The 18,804-nt window shown below is 40.4% G+C and overlaps 1 protein-coding gene across 4 annotated transcripts; it reads left to right on the forward strand.

The window, feature by feature from the left end:
• The first annotated feature begins 290 nt into the window (after positions 1 to 290).
• Positions 291 to 16,173, forward strand: LOC136421593 (protein jagged-1b-like). Of its 4 annotated transcripts, XM_066409027.1 has the most exons (18): positions 291 to 394; positions 3,835 to 4,059; positions 4,911 to 5,082; positions 5,419 to 5,538; positions 6,218 to 6,331; positions 6,760 to 6,873; positions 7,878 to 7,991; positions 8,404 to 8,517; positions 9,437 to 9,553; positions 9,777 to 9,890; positions 10,168 to 10,287; positions 10,867 to 10,959; positions 11,232 to 11,345; positions 12,202 to 12,404; positions 12,973 to 13,198; positions 13,803 to 13,979; positions 14,657 to 14,803; positions 15,713 to 16,173. In XM_066409027.1, the coding sequence occupies exons 1-18, from the start codon at positions 338 to 340 to the stop codon at positions 15,841 to 15,843; spliced, it is 2,472 nt and encodes an 823-aa protein (XP_066265124.1). In that variant the 5' UTR covers positions 291 to 337; the 3' UTR covers positions 15,844 to 16,173. The 4 variants fall into 4 exon arrangements, with proteins under 4 accessions (XP_066265124.1, XP_066265125.1, XP_066265126.1 ...); XM_066409028.1 differs by lacking the exon at positions 8,404 to 8,517; XM_066409029.1 differs by lacking the exon at positions 6,218 to 6,331.
• The last annotated feature ends 2,631 nt before the right edge of the window (positions 16,174 to 18,804 follow it).

Below are 18,804 nucleotides of genomic sequence, written 5' to 3' on the forward strand. Positions count from 1 at the left end.
TTGGTCTAGGGTCAGAAGTCAATCTGATTCCGTTTCGTCATAGCTTCGTATGTAAAGTCCACTGTGGAGAGACTTTGCTCTCTTTCCCTCTTTAAAGTTTGACTTGCGCAACTCCATCCGCTAGGTGAGATAACCCTATGACATTTGACAAATAACTCTTCGGGCATGGAGCGCTTCATTGGTATGTCCACGTGCAGCATTAAAGACCTCTGGCCAGGTGCCCAAGGTTAGTGTACACAACCAGGAGGTACATTTTGATTTATTTGATAACAAGGCAGCTAAAATAAACGGAGAGAACAGATGATACAATAGGGGCTGACCAGAGGTACGGTGCGCCATGACGCTACCGATGTTCGCACTTTTGGTTCTTCTATCCACCGCTGCCGCCCAACAGGTAAGATAACTGACAGTATATATTGGTAACGAATTAGCATCTTTACAAACTATGAATACTCTCGGTTTATTCCCTAAATTTATTTTACCCCCAACGTACGTTTATTTTTTAGTTTTAGGAAGGCATTTTTTTAGCCAAACATCCGATAGGACTGGCCCCAAATATCCCCCACACCCCTGGTTTTCAAATGTCTCGTAGATTGGGAGTAAAATAAAAAGTTCTGTTTCAGTGTGTGCGTGTGTGTGTGTTTTCACTTCATATTCTAAAGTTATAGATAGAATTAAAAAAATCACATTTTGAGATTCAAGATGGCGGCGCGTGGGTAGAGACGTGTTGTTGTGAGGATGGAAAAATGTGTTTTGTAGATTCCAACGTCTTCTCAGCCCGTAATGATCCGTAATCTCTCTTTGCTGTTTGTGACTTGCTGTGCTCCCGATTACCTTTCTGAATGCAGAAGTGTGCATCTAGACGTGCGAGCAAGAGCAAACGAGTCCACGTCCGGACTCGAATATGGCCTGCATTCCCTTTTGCGTAGAGCATAATCAGCCGTTTGAATTCTACGCAGAACGTAACCGACCACTCCAATTCACCGTAGAGCGTAATCTGTGTAGTTTGTGCAGAGCGTAATTAGCCGCTTTGATTCTGCGTAATGCCTAGAAGCTCCCCGGAATTAAGCGTAAAACGTAATTGATGGATTGTTCGTTAGTTATGTAGTCAATCTTATCCAACCTTTCGCCAAGTCGCAAACAAGTGTCATGTCCGCAGCCATTTTGCTTTATCTTCCCTTCTTTCGACAAAAAAGAGGAATAATTGGCCAGGAGAGTCAGTCCACGGCAAGGTTAACGTTTCCCCTCGGCTGCGCCGCCGCACCCTTTTGGTGCAAAACTCCTCTGGCGAATCATTCTACTCAACATTAACAAGCGTAGTGAGACTAGTTTAGGATGATCAAATGGAGGTCCCGTGTTTGGGGAGAGCCACACCCCGCGCACGTTAAAGAACCCACGACACCTTTCGAAAAAAAAGTAAGGCCATGCCCCGGTGGGAATGGTTCAAAACCTACAATCCTATAACCGCACATGGGTTCGCCCTTAGTAATAGCTTCCGGCTAGTTGGGCAACCCCGGCATGTACATGTAAGTATGAAATGTTTATTGTATGTGTCTTTAATGCTTTTAGACTATTTTTATAAGTAAATCATACCTCACTGCAGCCAATGTAGGTTTTGTCTTGGGACGCAAATACACCATTAATGTATACATGCTCAACCAATAAATAAATAAATAGGATGATCATTAAGCGCCTTGCAACGTCTTGCACGGATGGCCATAGGTGGAGATTTGCGCAGCCCTTTCGGGAACGTTATGGATGTTGGTGAACATATAGTTGGTAGGCAATTACGTCTCTTAATTTCAGTAATATTTCTTTGTTCTCTGAGAACAAAAACTTTTGAACCGCCCTTGCAAGAGAAAGGGTGATCTTATAACCTCACCACTAACGGAGGTCACACGATGGGGTGGGCATGTCAACTACGTTTTTCTCATGTGCGTAAATAACCTCACATGAGAGCACATGTGCAATCCAAATGTGATCTTTGGACAACTGTCTTGTCAAGCTACAACATTTGCGAAGCTTTATCTAATCTACCCAAATAGCTACATATCATAGGGAGCAAAATATCTGCACTGACCTTTGTGCCTTTTCAGGTTTGCTGACAGTGTTATTCGCATCTTTTAGTGGCTTACAACTATTTTTGCTCAATATTACTCACTGCTACTCATCCTGATAATTCTTTGGAGGAGTCTCACCTGAATGATTTCTCTAAAAGCATTGTCATCGATATTATATGTCAGAATATCAAGAAAGGCCTTTTTTGTTTATTGTTTTGACTGTTTAGGGCGACGCCACTATTTGCAAAATAAAAGAGATTTCTTGTCTTCTTTCAGTCTGTTTGTCAGAAAATTTAGCAACATATCATTAAATACTATGTAGTAATTTCATGTTGTAGACAAGGGTATCTACATTTTTAAGAAATATGTAGATTCTTTATTTCTTGGTGTGATCAAACCACTCCCAAACACTACACAAGTGGACAAGACAACGTAACTGCCCCCGTGCACATGCGTAAATCTAGTGGTGTGCAGTGACCAATACTAAAAGAAAGTCGCTCTCCCTCAAACCGTAAGATTTACACATATGTTATCGGTGTAAGGGCCCCCTTTGTTGTGTTAGAACATCTGTATCTGTATTTATATAGCCGGTATAACACACCAGCTAACACCCCACATTCCACCAGAACTAAGGGCAATGACCAGCGCCGTGAGTGCACAGTCAAACTAAAGTGCGGAACCCTACGGTTGATGATATTTCTATCATTCACAGTGACATGGCTAATACAAGATTTAAGCTTCAAGTTGTTTTTTATGAGTTCGCAGTAAAATGTATGAGGACAAAAGATACATACAATTAGAAACAGTTCACGACCTTAAGTCATACCCGTTACCATCATCAACCGATATCTTTTTAAAATATTTTCTCAGTTTCATCTTTTCGCTGGCAAAAAAAAGACCATTTGACGCTTCAGAGCATCATTTATTAACTATTGAAATCTTGATTAACAACTGAATAGATGTCAGAGAAAACTAGACAGGTACTATTTGCAAGCAAATATATAATGTTTATCTTCACATGGTCTGGCCTTACAAACGACTGCTCTGTTTATTCTTACTCAAACACATTTACGTACTCCTCACGCAAGCTCTGTAATGCTTGTTGCTACAATGCGTAATCGAAAACAACGGTGTTTACCAGTAACCATGGTGACAGCTGTTTGGTACAGGTCGTTGATCCTATTTGTTCTGAACGGAAGAAGAAGAAGAGGAAACGTAGCAAAAATGCCCGTCTCAAAGCCAGCAGCGAAGTTCCTCGTGGCAGGCCGAAAACAGGATCTTTAGTCTGCCCTGTCATTGTCTCTGAAAAAGAAGACGAACAGAATCTAGATTCAGCATCCACACATAATATATCGACCGTTTCGTGCTACTTGCAATTAGCCCAATGGCATGAATTTGCACTTAACCTATTATTATTATTAGTTTTTTTTTTCATTATTATCATATCTATCATTATTATCATCGTCACTGTTATCATCATCATCATCATCATCATCATCATCATCATCATCATCATCATCATCATCATCATCATCATCACTGTTGTTATTTCTATCATTATCATCATCATCATCATCATCATCAATGTTATTATTTTTTTTTTTTTATTATTTATTATTATCATCATCATCAGTTATCATCATCATCATCATCATCAATGTCATTATCATCATCATAATAATTATCACCATCTTCATCATTAGTACTATCATTATTATTATCATTATCATTATTATTATTGATGTTTTACTATTATCATTATCGTCATGAAAAGGCATCTGTTTGCCCGGCCGGATACGTCAACTTCAGTGGAACGTGCTTAAAGTTCTCCAGCGACAGAAAGACGTACCCAGACGCGCGAGATGCCTGTCAGCAGGAAGGTGCGCACTTGGTCGTCATCAAAACAGCTGCACTGGACAACTTCATCGTCGACAAAATGAAAAACCAGTACAACTACCCGGCCGAAACCTGGATTGGTATGGACGATCTCGTTACGCATGTAAGTTACCGTTAGTACTTTATTCTAAACAAAGAACTAAGTATTGTTTGGTAACGCTTATATTTTACTATGTTTTATGACCTTACGACTATATGAATCAAATTATGTTGCAAATGAAACATCTGGTAAATGCAATGACAAACATGACGATGCGTTTATAGTGACACGTCTGTGTTTACATTGCACCAAATCAGTATGCATTTTTTGTAACATGTACATCTTATGGATGTAGTGGAATTTATGGTGGTAATATCAATAACATGTCATGCTCTGCATGAGCTTCACAAACAAAGTTTTCCTAAACTAAATATAATATATAACTGCTAGCTTCGACTATGTGTCTCCCGTAAGCCCTTATTGTTTTGGTAGATGGTCTTAGTAACAGTCTTGTCAGTCGCCATGGCTTGGCAGTGTCTTCATGCGTCTAATGTTTGCCTGGCAGCTTATTCTACAGATGGCATAACTGAATATACCACCCGCATCACCCACAGCCAGCGTCGCGCATCCTCAGCCGTCTCTTGTAAAGCCCCCCTCTCACTGGACCCGCGGCACGCTGGCAGCGTCGCTGCGTCCTAAACCGGATGTGTGTTGCCCTTGACTTTATAATGGGAATATCATTCAAAACGTACATACAAGTATGACCAAAAATACAACAAAACACACAAAGCTTACTAAGATTCGTTTTTCGTCGATGAAATTCGCTGAGTGCTTTGTCAATTCGATCGGCCTCAGCGACGCCGCCAGTATGCCGCGGGTCTAGTGAGAAGGAGCTTTGAGGAGTATACTTATTAGTCCTGTGGATACAAATCTCATACATTTTGGAAAGAAAACTTTTTTTTTCGACTTTTAAGGGACAGTTTGTATGGGATGATGGCAGTGTGCTGTCTCCGGGAGACTACACCCACTGGTCTCCTGGTCAACCCAACGTTGATCCAGAGCGCTGCGTAGAGATCAGGCCACAGTTTAGCTACATGTGGAACGACCATATGTGCGGGGAATTGAAGTACTACGTCTGCCAGAAAGGTATGCCCTTTTCCAAACCTGTACACTGACATCGGATCGAAGAGACGAAGAAGAAGAAACATAAAAAAATATATTTCGTCCTCATACCTGTTGTATGCAGTGAAATATTAAAAGAATATTATAACTATCTAAATTATTTCTATTGTATGATTTTATTGAAAAAGTGGCATTCAAATGAGCGTTTAGGCTTGCGAGAGAGACAGCTGTAGAAGTGGTATGGGAAATGGTGGTACTCCTTGTTTAGCTATCGGTCTAAAAAGCACCAGTTGTAATTGTACGGACATGTACACGTAGACTTACCGAAGTGAGCCTTACTTGTTTTGTCTTATTCTATAGACATAGACGTAGACGAGTGCCAGTCCCAGCCCTGTCAGAACGGAGGCCAGTGCATCGACGGGATTAACCGCTACGACTGTCAGTGTGCAGCTGGGTTCGCCGGTACCAACTGTGAATTGAGTGAGTGCCAAAAGCTCTTTGTTTGCAGTACCAAACTGCAATGTGGCAGTAAAATAATCCAAAGCTTGAAAGGCTTGTGATTTTCGTCTGTCCCTGGAACATCAATACAATTATCAGTTCGTGCCTTTAAATGTATGTTCATTGCAAAACTTTGAATAGGATTGTGTGCCAAATCGTTGAATGAGGTCCTGAGTAAATATAGCAAAGGCAGTCACATACCAGATCTTATATCATTTGGCTTTTTTTGTCCAATAATAGCCCTGAGATCTCAATAGTTAAGCATCATTACAAAAGATGAAAAATACGTCTAGGGGTATTTTCCCTCTACCTCCATGGCAACTTTGGCCGAAAAGCGGAAAAAAAGTCTTACCATTTAATGATTTTGAAGGCTGAGAAGAAGAAGAACAAACATTAGGAAAAACTATATATTTTATTCCCACACTTGAGGTATGGGGTATAATATTGTAACCAATCTGTATTTCTATAGCACCATGTTTGTATCAGATATAGTGACATACTCATAAGCGATCAGGCCTGTGACGGATATAGCTAGTGTAGTATGAAAAATGGTGCGTGAGTATTAACAGCAACCTGGGTACCGCTACCTATCACCAGTTCCACAAACATTGACGCCTAGACTTACGGCATTGATTCTGAGTTGATTTAACGTATTCTATAGACATAGACGAGTGCCAGTCCCAGCCCTGTCAGAACGGAGGCCAGTGCATCAACGGGGATAACCGCTACGACTGCCAGTGTGCGTCTGGGTTCGCCGGCACCAACTGTGAATTGAGTAAGTGTCATACGTAGTACCAGGCTAGTGTTCAAATACCAATTGCGCAAGTGCGTATATGCAAAATTCATGCTACCTCCATTCACAATTTCAGGTCATTTGGGTCGGAAATGAAGAAAAAAAGACGAATCCCTTTGAAGAGTTGACAGGGGGAGTAGGAGAAGAAGAGACATTGGGAAAACAATATATTTCACTCCCACACGTGTGGCATTGAGTGAAATATTTAAAAAAATATGGTAACAGGCTTGCATCTTTATATTATCAGAATTATATAGTGACATGGTCATGAGTGATCAGGGCTGTGACGGATATAGCTATGAAAATGGTGCGTGAGCATTCACAGAACCCGGGTACCGCTACCTATCACCAATTCCATTGACGGCTAGACTTACGGAATTGATCCTGAGTTGTTTTAACTTATTCTATAGACATAGACGAGTGCCAGTCCCAGCCCTGTCAGAACGGAGGCCAGTGCATCGACGGGGATAACCGCTACGACTGCCAGTGTGCGTCTGGGTTCGCCGGCACCAACTGTGAATTGAGTAAGTGTCAAAAGCTGTTTGTTTGCAGTACCAAACTGCAATGTGGCAGTAAAATAATCCAAAGCTTGAAAGCCTGTGATTTTCGTCTGTCCCTGGAACATCAATACAATTATCAGTTCGTGCCTTTAAATGTATGTCCATTGCAAAACTTTGAATAGGATTGTGTGCCAAATCGTTGAATGAGGTCCTGAGTAAATATAGCCACATACCGTGTCTTAGATCATTTGGCTTTATTTGGTGACAAAGCACTGTGGTGACAAAGGAAGTCAAATAGTTTTTACATGAAGTGATATATATAAAAAAGTTTGAAGTAAGTGCAGTTGGCATATGTCCTAGCGACCCCCATACTAAATTGTAAGTCATTTTGTTTTAATGCCATGGTGCAGGATCCCAATGTGTGGAATTCATGATCAGTCTGGAAATAGAAAATAGTTTCTAAAATATGCATTAGGCAGTAGTGTATGCCAAAGTGTGAATAACGTTTTAGGCATATGCCTTAAACACCCCTATACTAAATTTCAGGTCATTTGATCAGGACACATGATGTACATTTTTTGTCAAATAATAGCCCTGAGATCTCAAAAGAATACTGTAAACCACCATTATAAAAGATGAAAAATACGTCTAGGGGTATTTTCCCTCTACCCCCATGGCAACTTTGGCAGAGAAACGGAAAAAAAAGTCTAACCATTTAATGATTTTGAAGGGTGAGAAGAAGACGAAAAAGAAATATTAATTAGAAAAAACAATATATTTTATTCACACACTTGAGGTATATGGTATGATATTGTAACCAATCTGTATTTCCATAGCATCATGTTTGTATCAGATATAGTGACATGGTCATGAGCGATCAGGCCTGTGACGGATATAGGTATTGTAGTATGAAAAACGGTGCGTGAGTATTAACAGCAACCTGGGTACCGCTACCTATCACCAGTTCCACAAGCATTCACGCCTAGACTTACGGCATTGATTCTGAGTTGATTTAACGTATTCTATAGACATAGACGAGTGCCAGTCCCAGCCCTGTCAGAACGGAGGCCAGTGCATCAACGGGGATAACCGCTACGACTGCCAGTGTGCGTCTGGGTTCGCCGGCACCAACTGTGAATTGAGTAAGTGTCATACGTAGTACCAGGCTAGTGTTCAAATACCAATTGCGCAAGTGCGTATATGCAAAATTCATGCTACGTCCATTCAAAATTTCAGGTCATTTGGGTCAGAAATGAAAAAAAAAGGACGAATTCCTTTGAAGAGTTGACAGTGGGAGTAGGAAAAGAAGAGACATTGGGAAAAACAATATATTTCACTCCCACACGTGTGGCATTAAGTGAAATATTTCCAAGAATATGGTAACAGGCTTACATCTGTAGTGACATGTTCATGAGCGATCAGGCCTGTGACGGATATAGCTAGTGTAGTATGACAAATGGTGCGTGAGCATTCACAGAACCGCCACCTATCACCAGTTCCATTAACACCTAGACTTACGGAATTGATCCTGAGTTGATTTAACTTATTCTATAGACATAGACGAGTGCCAGTCCCAGCCCTGTCAGAACGGAGGCCAGTGCATCAACGGGGATAACCGCTACGACTGCCAGTGTGCAGCTGGGTTCGCCGGCACCAACTGCGAATTGAGTGAGTGTCAAAAGCTGTTTGTTTACTTGCAATGCAAACTACATATACAACGTGACAATAAAATAAGTCAAAGTTTGAAAGGCTAGCAATTTTCGTCCTTTAACCACGATATTGTTGGAACATTTATTTTTATTTAATAGAAATATCCAATCCCGTCTTTACATGGTAGAAATGCCACGCGCCCTACAGGATTCGTAAGCCCCAACTGCCAAACTCGTGGGAACAAATAAATGAATTGGCAACGTTATCATTTCGTAAATACAGTAGATTCCGCATATCTGTATAGCCCATTTGTCAGTGCAAATTATGCGACTCTCCGAACTACTGTCCGAAATAGCGATATTGACGTCCCGAACGTCTTGCCTATTCAACAGACAAGAGCACTGAGTACACCGACCGTTAGCCATAAGCTATAGGTCTTCTTTATAACTTTTTTCTTCCGGAGCTCGGATCAACAGACTGGATAACTCATTTCTTCACTTCACCCTCAGGTGTAAATGAGTGCCTAGCTTTGGTTAGGGACGTCCCTTGGATAGGACGTTAAATGGAGGTCCCGTGTTTGAGGAGAGCCACACCTCGAGCACGTTAAAGAACCCGAAGCACTTATCGAAAAGAGTAGGGGTCTTCCCCGGTGTAAGAAGATCAAACCATTCAGGATAAATGTGGTAGGGAATTTCCCGAGCAGGGAGGGATGGAGGAGAAGGGCCATGATCACCCGTAAGATACTCAGGACATCATGATGATGATGATGATGATGATGATGATGGTGATGATGATGATGATGATGATGATGATGATGATGATGATGATGATGATGATGATGATGATGATGATGATGATGATGATGATAATGATGATATAAATGTTCAAATTCAAACCAACCTTTAATACTGACTGGGATACTTGTCTTGCCCCCCAGTGAACTACTGCGCGAACCACCAGTGCCAGAACGGCGCCTCCTGTGTGAACCAACCAGCTACAAATGGCTACGTTTGCAACTGCCTGTCGGGATGGGAGGGGTTACGCTGTGAAACACGTTCGTATCAATATGTATTGAATATTTGTCAAGGCAGACTGTTATGATTTTGTCGGTACGGTGACCTTAAGAATGCGACCCAAAGAAGGAACTCCTATTTCGCCGTGCACCATACCATCAACTGTCAGTTATTGAAAAGCATGATAAATGTATAAATAAATCCTCACTTGGCTGGACATACATGAATCTCTCACGTTTATGACATTTTCTATTCCACGTGCAGCATCTTGTCAGAACACGGTCAGCCTTTGTGGCAACAGTCCCGGATGGCCTGATGTCAGCCTGTGCTCAGAGAGTTATGTGGTTTCCGCCTGTCCCGAATTCTGTGGCAGATGCAGTAAGTATAGCGGGTATCTAACTGGGTTGCGCCCGATTGCGCCAAATTGCAATTGCAAGCGACGGTCGCGCCAATCTCTCGCCCTTTTAGATTCAATAAAATATTTGCAATTGCCAATGGGCTCAAAATGACGCAGATTGGCACCATCACTGAAAAGATGTCCGGGTCGGGTTGACATCTTGAAAAAGTTGATAGTCACTTGTTATGCCAATCCTTCATACTAGATTAATGTTAATGAATAAATGAATAAACTTACGTGCCCTTGGTTTCCTGTCAGGCTGCCCCACAGATCCTGAATGTAAGAACGGTGGTAGTCGTGGTGACGACCCCAACCTCTTTGGTGACGATACCTGCGACTGTGTATGTGTGGGGTCATGGAGTGGACCTACCTGTGAAGGTACCTATTTATTCTTTTATACATCGTACTGTTTTGTTATCAAACATAACTTGTTGATATTGAAGACATATTGATACAAAAACGTAAAATGACAATGTTTCTCAAGTGACAGTCAATGTACAAGGAAGTTTTTGTGAACATTTGGTCTACGTTTGTGTGAACATTTGGTCTACGTTTGTGTGAGCGCTCGGTTCTACGTTTGAGTGAACATTTGGTCTACGTTTGTGTGAGCGCTCGGTTCTACGTTTGAGTGAACATTTGGTCTACGTTTGTGTGGATATTTGGTCTACGTTTGTGTAAACATTTGGTCTACGTATGGTTCTGTAAACATTTGATCTACGTTTGTGTGACTATTTTGTCGACACTCGTGTTACCATTTGGTCTACGTTTCTGTGACCATTTGTTCAACGTTTGCGTAAACACATGATAAAAGATCAATGAATAGGGCAGGAAAGGTATGAATTATCTTATCAATGACGAATGAAGACATTGGTAGGATTCTTTCATTTTTTTCACAAATGAAGAAATATTGTCAAGGTGTAATTTATTTTTATTTTTCCTATTATTGTTTTTTGCTAGCCTGCTCTCTGTCGTGTGCAAATGGAGGTGTTGTGGACCAACGCACCTGTAAATGCGTCTGCGCTGACGGCTGGGACGGACCTACCTGTTCAGGTAATGTCTTATCTCGGAATATGTCAACAATCAAAGTACGTGTATGACCAACAGATTCTAAAACATATTCTGTTTGATGCTTTTAATGTTGACATCAGTACTATAGGTTTATGCACTCTAAATTTCAAAATGTAGGTATCTTTTTTTAAATCTTCTTAATGCCTTGTTTTTGTTTGTTTTGTTTTTTGAGTCTGATTTGGAGTCTGCAGAAGATGTTATAAGAAAGAAATCCCTTGCTGTGGCCAAATATGTGTATTGTGTTCTTTCCACAGACGTGTGTGCGGATTCCAACGTTCTCTGTGGAGCTAACCCTGGTTGGCCCACTGTGGAGTCATGCACCGTGGAGTATGTACAGGAAGCCTGTCATGCTTTCTGTGGCGTCTGTAGTAAGTTGTCCGACTGGATGTTTGTCACATTCACTGAATTCTTTTACAGATTTTGATTTTTATCATGGTTAAATTGTCTGTGAACATCTTGTCCGTAGACTAGAAGCTATATGAAAAGTCTGAGTACTAGTAAGCTTCAAAACTGGCTTTATCGTAGCCTGCCTTGGCTGAGACGGACCATCTATGGACTTTCTACATTTGAAACCTCATGTTTTTACCTCAGGCACAAAGCTTGACTTGCCAAGCTTATTTGGGTATGAAAAGTAGGGGGTAATATCCAGCGTTTTAAAAAGCCACAACCGGAAGATTGGCACACTTGGTAAAAGTTCTTATAAAAAGCCTATTCTTCAAATATGTTTGTATTTTGAGCTGTATATCACAGGTTAGGGTAAAGGGTTTTCAAATTCTTATTATTGAAAAAATCAGAAATTTAGCAATGTGTGATTGTTTTAGAATCCGGCTAAAAGGGAATGTTTGGCAAGGAGTGTCAGACCGCCGGAAGGTTATCATTTGACTGACTGACTGTACCTGGCTGGTCAACGTATTGTGGCTTAACTATCCTCATACTGCCAAACTATTCACATTGAGATAATTTCATCCCATTTGTGTCCTATCAGTTATATCTAGTTAGGGGGGATTTGCGCTTACAGGGAAACGAAACCTACTATCTATGTATTGAATGCTTTCATTTACTTGTTAACTTTTGTGTATATAAGTAATGACTGTTTGAATCATATTCCTTTCTTGTCCGATGGCGCGTTAATATAAGCTGTATTAACTTTGAGTGCTTCGCCATCTTGTCTGTATTTGTTGTCTATATTGTTTGATTAATGAAAAAAAACTATTCTCCCTCTAGCTGTCGCAGATATTCTGGTAGAGACTACCCCCGTACCCGTCATCGTGAACCCACCCGTACCGCTCGGCAGCTGTCAGGCCCCAGTAGATCTCGTGTTCGTCATCGACGGGTCCGGTAGCGTCGGTGCTGCGGAGTTCGAGAAAGTCAAGGCCTTCATGAAGAACGTTGTTTCGGGGTTCAACATTGGTGCAGTCAAAACTAAGGTAGGAACATTGCCTCACTTTCCAGTCAAAACGCATGCTTCGTTTGTGAAAGGAATTGTTTTTATCACTTAAACCTAGCGGAAAAGATATCATCTGGTTATATTTAGAATAGGGTATGGGTGGCGCGGTATTATTCTGGCTAGGGTGGTTGACTCAGGTCCTTGAGGAGTGTGGTTCGAATCCCTGACAGGTTCCGATGTTGTACCCCTGGGACAGGCACTTTTATACCAATTTCCTCATTCAACTCAGATCTAAGAAAGAAAGTTCCTCAAATATGACGTTAAATGGAGGTCACGTGTTTGAGGAGAGGCACACCTCAACAAGTAAAAAAAAGCCTCACATTTATCGAAAAGAGTAGGATCCTTTTCTGGTGTGAGTGGGTTGAATAAATCTGTCTGCATATGCAAATTGTGCTGTTTCGTACAAACTAGGTGTGCTATGCCATGAGGAGGTTTCGTGCTTATGTAAAATAAACAAATACATTATGTACAAACGATAGGTTCAGAATTACCAAAAATGCTATCTAATGTTCAAAATTCTTAGGATGCATATCATACATTGTCTTTAGGTTGGCGTGATTCAGTACAGCTCTTCTGTGAAAGAGGAGTTCTCCCTGAATGCCCACTGGACCAATACTGCTGTTCTCAACGCCATCGACAACATTGTGTACATGGGAGGTGGCACGCAAACTGGAACAGCCATCACGTACATGAAGGACAACAGTCAATGGAGACCGAACGTTGCCAAAATCGCCATCGTGGTGACTGACGGTCAATCTGGCGACGATGTTCAAGGTATCGTGGCAAAGAACATCGTTAATTGCTCTAGAATGCTCGTAAAGTTTGATACCTGATACACATTTTGATTGCTGAAATGTTGACATTTCTGGGGATAGAATCGAGACTACCTGTCATTGTGTGGTGTAATGCCCTGTTTCGTTTTGTTGTGTTTTTGTTTTTTTTTGCTTTCTTTTTTTGGCGGGCCTGAGCTAGCTGCTAAATTGATAAGGAAAGGATCATAAAATGGCCACAATGACCACCTTGTTGTGAAGTACATGCAAAGAAATACGTCAAACTCAAAGAAACAAAAACCAATTTTCTTCTGGTAAAGGCGAGAATGTCCCTGTGTTACCTACATTATTGGTAAGCTTAGTGATGGTAAGATTATTGGTAAGACTTACAGTTTCATATATTTTAGTGACGGTTTTGATGCAAGTTTGAATATACGCCGTTTAAATGTAGGCATCATTTCTCATTACACTTAACTTACATGTCTTAGTTCCAGCTTGAGTGCACACCATTAAAAAATGATCATAATTTCCAACACACTCTATACCGCAAACGTCAGCTTTTTCAAAAGCACTTGTTTTATTTCATCTGCAACACTGTTCTTGCTTAGTCCCATCCACCCAGGCGCAGACTGCCGGCATCACCATGCATGCCATTGGTGTTGGAGGAAATGTCGACCAGACCGAGTTGAGCGATATCGCCAGTACCGCACAGTACGTCACCACCGTGGCAGACTACGACGCGCTGGCCGCCCAGATGGCCCAGCTGACCGCCTCTGTTTGTGACGGTACGGGGGTAACCACTATCTCAGGGCACACCGATTTCATTATACGGATGGCATACATTGAGAAGCCCAAAAACTGCGTACGAATAAAAGTTGTGCCTAAAAGCCGCATTTATCATGAATTCTAAGTGGCAAAGAGGGTTGTAAAATTACTGAACACACAGAACGTAATATACTAGACAACAGACAATATTGTATGTATAAAGATATCTTCTTCATTAATTGGGAAACTTTGCTCGGGACTCGAAATGTATTTTTCAGGATGCCTTTAGTGATGTAGGAGGCAAAACACTACATGCACTAAAGCATTTTTGCGTGAACAACACACACCTTACAAAATGGTCAGAATCCCTGACAGTGTGCAAATCTTCACTCCGGGATAAACGTAACATATTTTTTGTGTCTAAAAAATTCGTGTACGACAAAATCAGCATTATATCAATGTTACGATAGCATAGTGTAACTGCTCATCTAGCAGCTTCTTTTTACAATTGACTGTACAATTTCCTCTCTCATACCCGCTCTCTCGTATAGGGCGTCCCAAATTCTACCCCTTGTTCAGATTTGTCAAGAACAACAAAGCCACAGTGTCCACATTTTCCAACTCCATCACATCGCAGGGAGACTAACATAGACTAAGTACTAAATTATAACACTGTCCCTTTTCCAAACGTATCCAGGAGCGTCCAACGAGTGTGAGCTGCCTGTGCTGCAGTACCATACCTGTGTGCAAGAGGCGCTCTCCACCTGCTACTCCCAGACCGGTGCACGTGAGGTGAGCAGGGCAAGGAGGAGTGCGGACACGCCCATCACCCTCCGTCACCAAGGTAACGTCATTTTTTTAACGAACTCGCTCAGTGCAAGGCCGTAGCTCATCAAAGCACTGAACTAATTCTTACTGTAGCAGCATCTCTTCGCCCTAGGTCAGAAACATCAATGCTCGAGACAAGCATGACTTCACTGACCCATTAGGAGAAGCAGGGGTTACGAAGGCTGCTCGGGAAATTCCCTACCCCATTTAGGCCGGAATGTTTTGATCCGCTCACACCGGGGCATGCCCCTACTCTTTTTCGAAAGATGTGGTGGGTTCTTTTACGTGCTCAAAGTGTGACTCTCCTCAAACACTGGACCTCCATTCAACGTCCTATCCGAGGGGCAATGCTCTGACTTTCTCTCAAGATGTTCTGTGCGTTGTGGGAATGATCCTAGTCTGTGTTGCTAGTAGACTAGAGTTTGATGACATTAGATACACAAGAAGGTGCGTCTGCATCTATGTTGAGACATCCATGTGTCTGTGGGTGTGCAATAATGTTTTCTGTGGAGGTACAGCCATGTGTCTGTGGTGGTACAGTAATGTATTCAATGGTGGTGAAGTAATGTTTTCTGTGGTGATACAGGCATGTGTCTGTGGGTGTACACTGTACAGTAATGTTTTTGTGGAGGTACAGCCATGTGTCTGTGGATGTACAGTAATGTTTTCTGTGCTGGTACAGTAATGTCTTCAATGGTGGTGAAGTAATTTTTTCTGTGGAGGTACAGCCATGTGTCTGTGATGTACAGGAATGATTTCGATGGTGGTACAGTAATGTGCCTTTTGATGTATAGTTTACTGTAATGATGCTTCCTGTGGGTGTACAGTAATGTTTTTTTGTGGGTGTACAGCAATATCTTCTGTAAGTGTATAGTAATATATTCTGTAAGTGTACAGTAATATCTTCTATGGATGTCTCTTCCAGCCCCTGTGGTGAACCGCCGGGGTATGCTGGCCGTGGTGACCGTCACTGTGGGTGTCGTCTTTGTGGCCGCCTTGGCATTCACCTTCAAGATGAAGCAGCTGACCTTGGGCAAGGCCAACGGCAGTGCCTAGTTCATCACATGATACTATTTGATACATCAATCAACTAATCAATCAATCAATCGATCAATCAATCATCTGCGAGCATCAGGCTGTAGACAGCTCTCTCCAGAAAGATAGATTTTCAGCACAGCACCTTCCCAAGCAATCTATGTGATCTGACATAATATCCCACAACTCGTAACAGGATAGACACCAGAACATGATCGAGAGATTGTCTTATTCAATTGAAAGTAATTTTTTTGTTACTTTTCTGATATTGTAGATGTCGTGGGATGTAGATTGTACACTAGATTTTTTCATTAATTGCAAGAATAAACAATCCAGTCTTGAAAACGTAAAGCGTAGTTTTTTTTTTTCACGTGGAGACATGTGACAAGATGCACATACTAAAATGAGATTCAAACCATTGTTTTATAGCAGCAAGAAATGAAACTGATAGGGCTGCTATTTTGGTGTCACAGTTAAGGGGAAATCTTCGAAAAACCTTAAAGGTCATTTTCATTGTCATTTATTGTTCATGTTTGCCATAAAATGTACTGTTTTTTTATGTGCAAATAAAAATCAAACAAATCAATCAACATTACACGAAGGCCATCATGACTTACTTTTGTGAACAGATTTATTTCTGACCATAACTAAATATTTGTTTTTCATACATTTTAACATATGAACAGTTCCACTTTGAAGCTCTCATTAAATACAATTGATAGCAATCTAGACGTATTTCAAGATAAAACACATGATAATAGATTAACCAGATACAAAAATGCATCTAAGGTCTGCTAAACACAATCATGTAATATTGTCATTACAAATAAACAAGATAATAGATTACAGATTCGGACAACAGTATAAGATTGAATAGTCCAGATGACTCTCGGTCCACTACGACCTGGAAACATAGGAGAATCTAGAGCTATTCTACATGTTCTGTTAAGCGTACAGCAAAAAGAGGTAGAAAAGACATTTCTAACTCGATATCCATCCACTAACACTACAGCTTTACACGAATAAAAAGTATTCAATGATAATTAATTGAATAGAAAAGACGATAAGCATATATTGTACATGTACCAATGCTGGTATTGTCCAGAACCTCTTTCTCCTGTAATGAAATCCTCATTACAAGTGATCAGAATAGCTTGCAAATAATAAAATATGCCAGAAAATAATACAATCATATGGTTAACTATCATATGCTTTATAATAGAACTCTCCACATAAAATATTTACAGTATATAGCATTTAATAAAAAAGGAACTACAAAAAAGCAAAATAAACTCAACTTCGCAGTTAACAAACCTGAACATAAATAACATTAGACAAAAGATCTATAACTTAAAATTTGTATGACATAAAGAGCACAAATTTAACCAAATAAAAGTACAATGTAATATAAAATATAACTTTCTATTGCTAAACCACAGTTGTCACTTAAAACAGTAAACCAGACATAGAAAAATGCAAAAATTACTGTTTTAACTTTAACACTATCAGTTTGTACATAATGATTTAAGATAGTTTTTTTTAAATCTTATCATAATCAATGGCAGACAGTATTATAATTATGATTAAGAAGCTAACTTGCACTTCAGAATGAGATAAATTCTTAACAATCATTGACCCCTTAAAATATCATGAAACCGTTTCAAAATACTTCCAATTATGGTAATGTTAAACTATTGACATTACTCTTAAATCTGAGATCATAGACATGTCGTTTTTCATATTCTTAAGTTGATAATACTTTAACAGTTAGTGTGCATGGCGTCAGAGCATATCAGAAGTGAACGTTTTTGTAACTGTCTACAAATAGCATAGATCTGAATAGCTTCCATAGCGGGCTCTCTGGGCCTATTCATTGGCTCAATAAAATACAATGTACTACAATTTTTGCTGATGACTTCTTGTTGTACTTGGTCGTTAAATGTGCAGCCAGCCCTTAACCATTGCCTAATTATAATGGTTACGATCTGGCTGCACAAACGACCAAGTACAAAAAGAAGTCATCAGCAAAAACCTCGAAAAAGGCCCAGAGAACCTGCTATGGAGACTAAGATTTGAGAACAAAATGCCCAATACATATACTGCAGAGAAAGCAGACTCTGTACATGATAACTTCTTAACTTAAGGATTCCTGACTGTTGACAACATCAATCAACAGTGAATCAAATTCTACTTCCACAAAATGAGTATAAAATACTGGTAATGACAATCTGAAGTATGTTTATTACAATTGCCATTCAAAGGCTCTAAGTACAAGTATGAGAATTTCAGTCATTGAAAGATTCAACTTAAAAACTGACAATCTTTCAAATGTTAACCACGATCTTGCATTCATCAATCAATTTAAGGTTAAAAGACCTACAAATAAAATGTTAAACATGGTTCTGAGAAGCTACACAAGCTATGTCAACTATCAATTTTGCGAATGAAAATATTGATTTTATTTAAAAGTTTATTTTACTAGGCAATGCAACAAATTGAGTGTTAGACATTAAGTGAGGTAGTTAAAAAGCCTCTTAAAGACATTCTTGTGTAGCAATTGTTGTACAGTACACTAGGCTTCTAAAATGGGTGAAAGCTTGTAAAAGTATCGAGAAAAAGGCACTTTTGGTTTTGGTCTGCTTGTTTGTCTTGATGTGTGTCCAGATTTGTCCCCACTGGCCTATGTTCACCATTGTTCCCAGGCTGAGTTGTAACCAGTGACTGGCAGGATGTGGATGTTGAGAAGGCCTGCATCCAAATTTTTTGGCAGGCTGGCAGGCAGTGAGCATTCTCTGTCACATGGTCAAAAGTTAGGAACCCAAGTATGGCTGACTCATCTCCTGTTGTTGATGAGCTGCCACCCTTGTCTTTATACAGCCTCCACCTTCCCTCAGGCAAGACTTCAACACTTTCTCAAAGTTCAAAGTCAAGGTATGGCATGTGTCCGAGAGTGAGGAATCATGTAATGCGTGAAATAGATAT

This window comes from Branchiostoma lanceolatum, chromosome 16 (genome assembly GCF_035083965.1).
Source record: "Branchiostoma lanceolatum isolate klBraLanc5 chromosome 16, klBraLanc5.hap2, whole genome shotgun sequence".
In the NCBI taxonomy this organism is placed as follows: domain Eukaryota; kingdom Metazoa; phylum Chordata; class Leptocardii; order Amphioxiformes; family Branchiostomatidae; genus Branchiostoma; species Branchiostoma lanceolatum.

Coding starts and splice junctions, on each gene's coding strand:
- LOC136421593 (XM_066409027.1), top strand. CDS start 338: ATGACGCTACCGATGTTCGCACTTTTGGTTCTTCTATCCACCGCTGCC. Junction 9,554..9,776: donor GGGGTTACGCTGTGAAACAC/GTTCGTATCAAT, acceptor TTCCACGTGCAG/CATCTTGTCAGAACACGGTC. Junction 13,199..13,802: donor ATCTGGCGACGATGTTCAAG/GTATCGTGGCAA, acceptor GTTCTTGCTTAG/TCCCATCCACCCAGGCGCAG.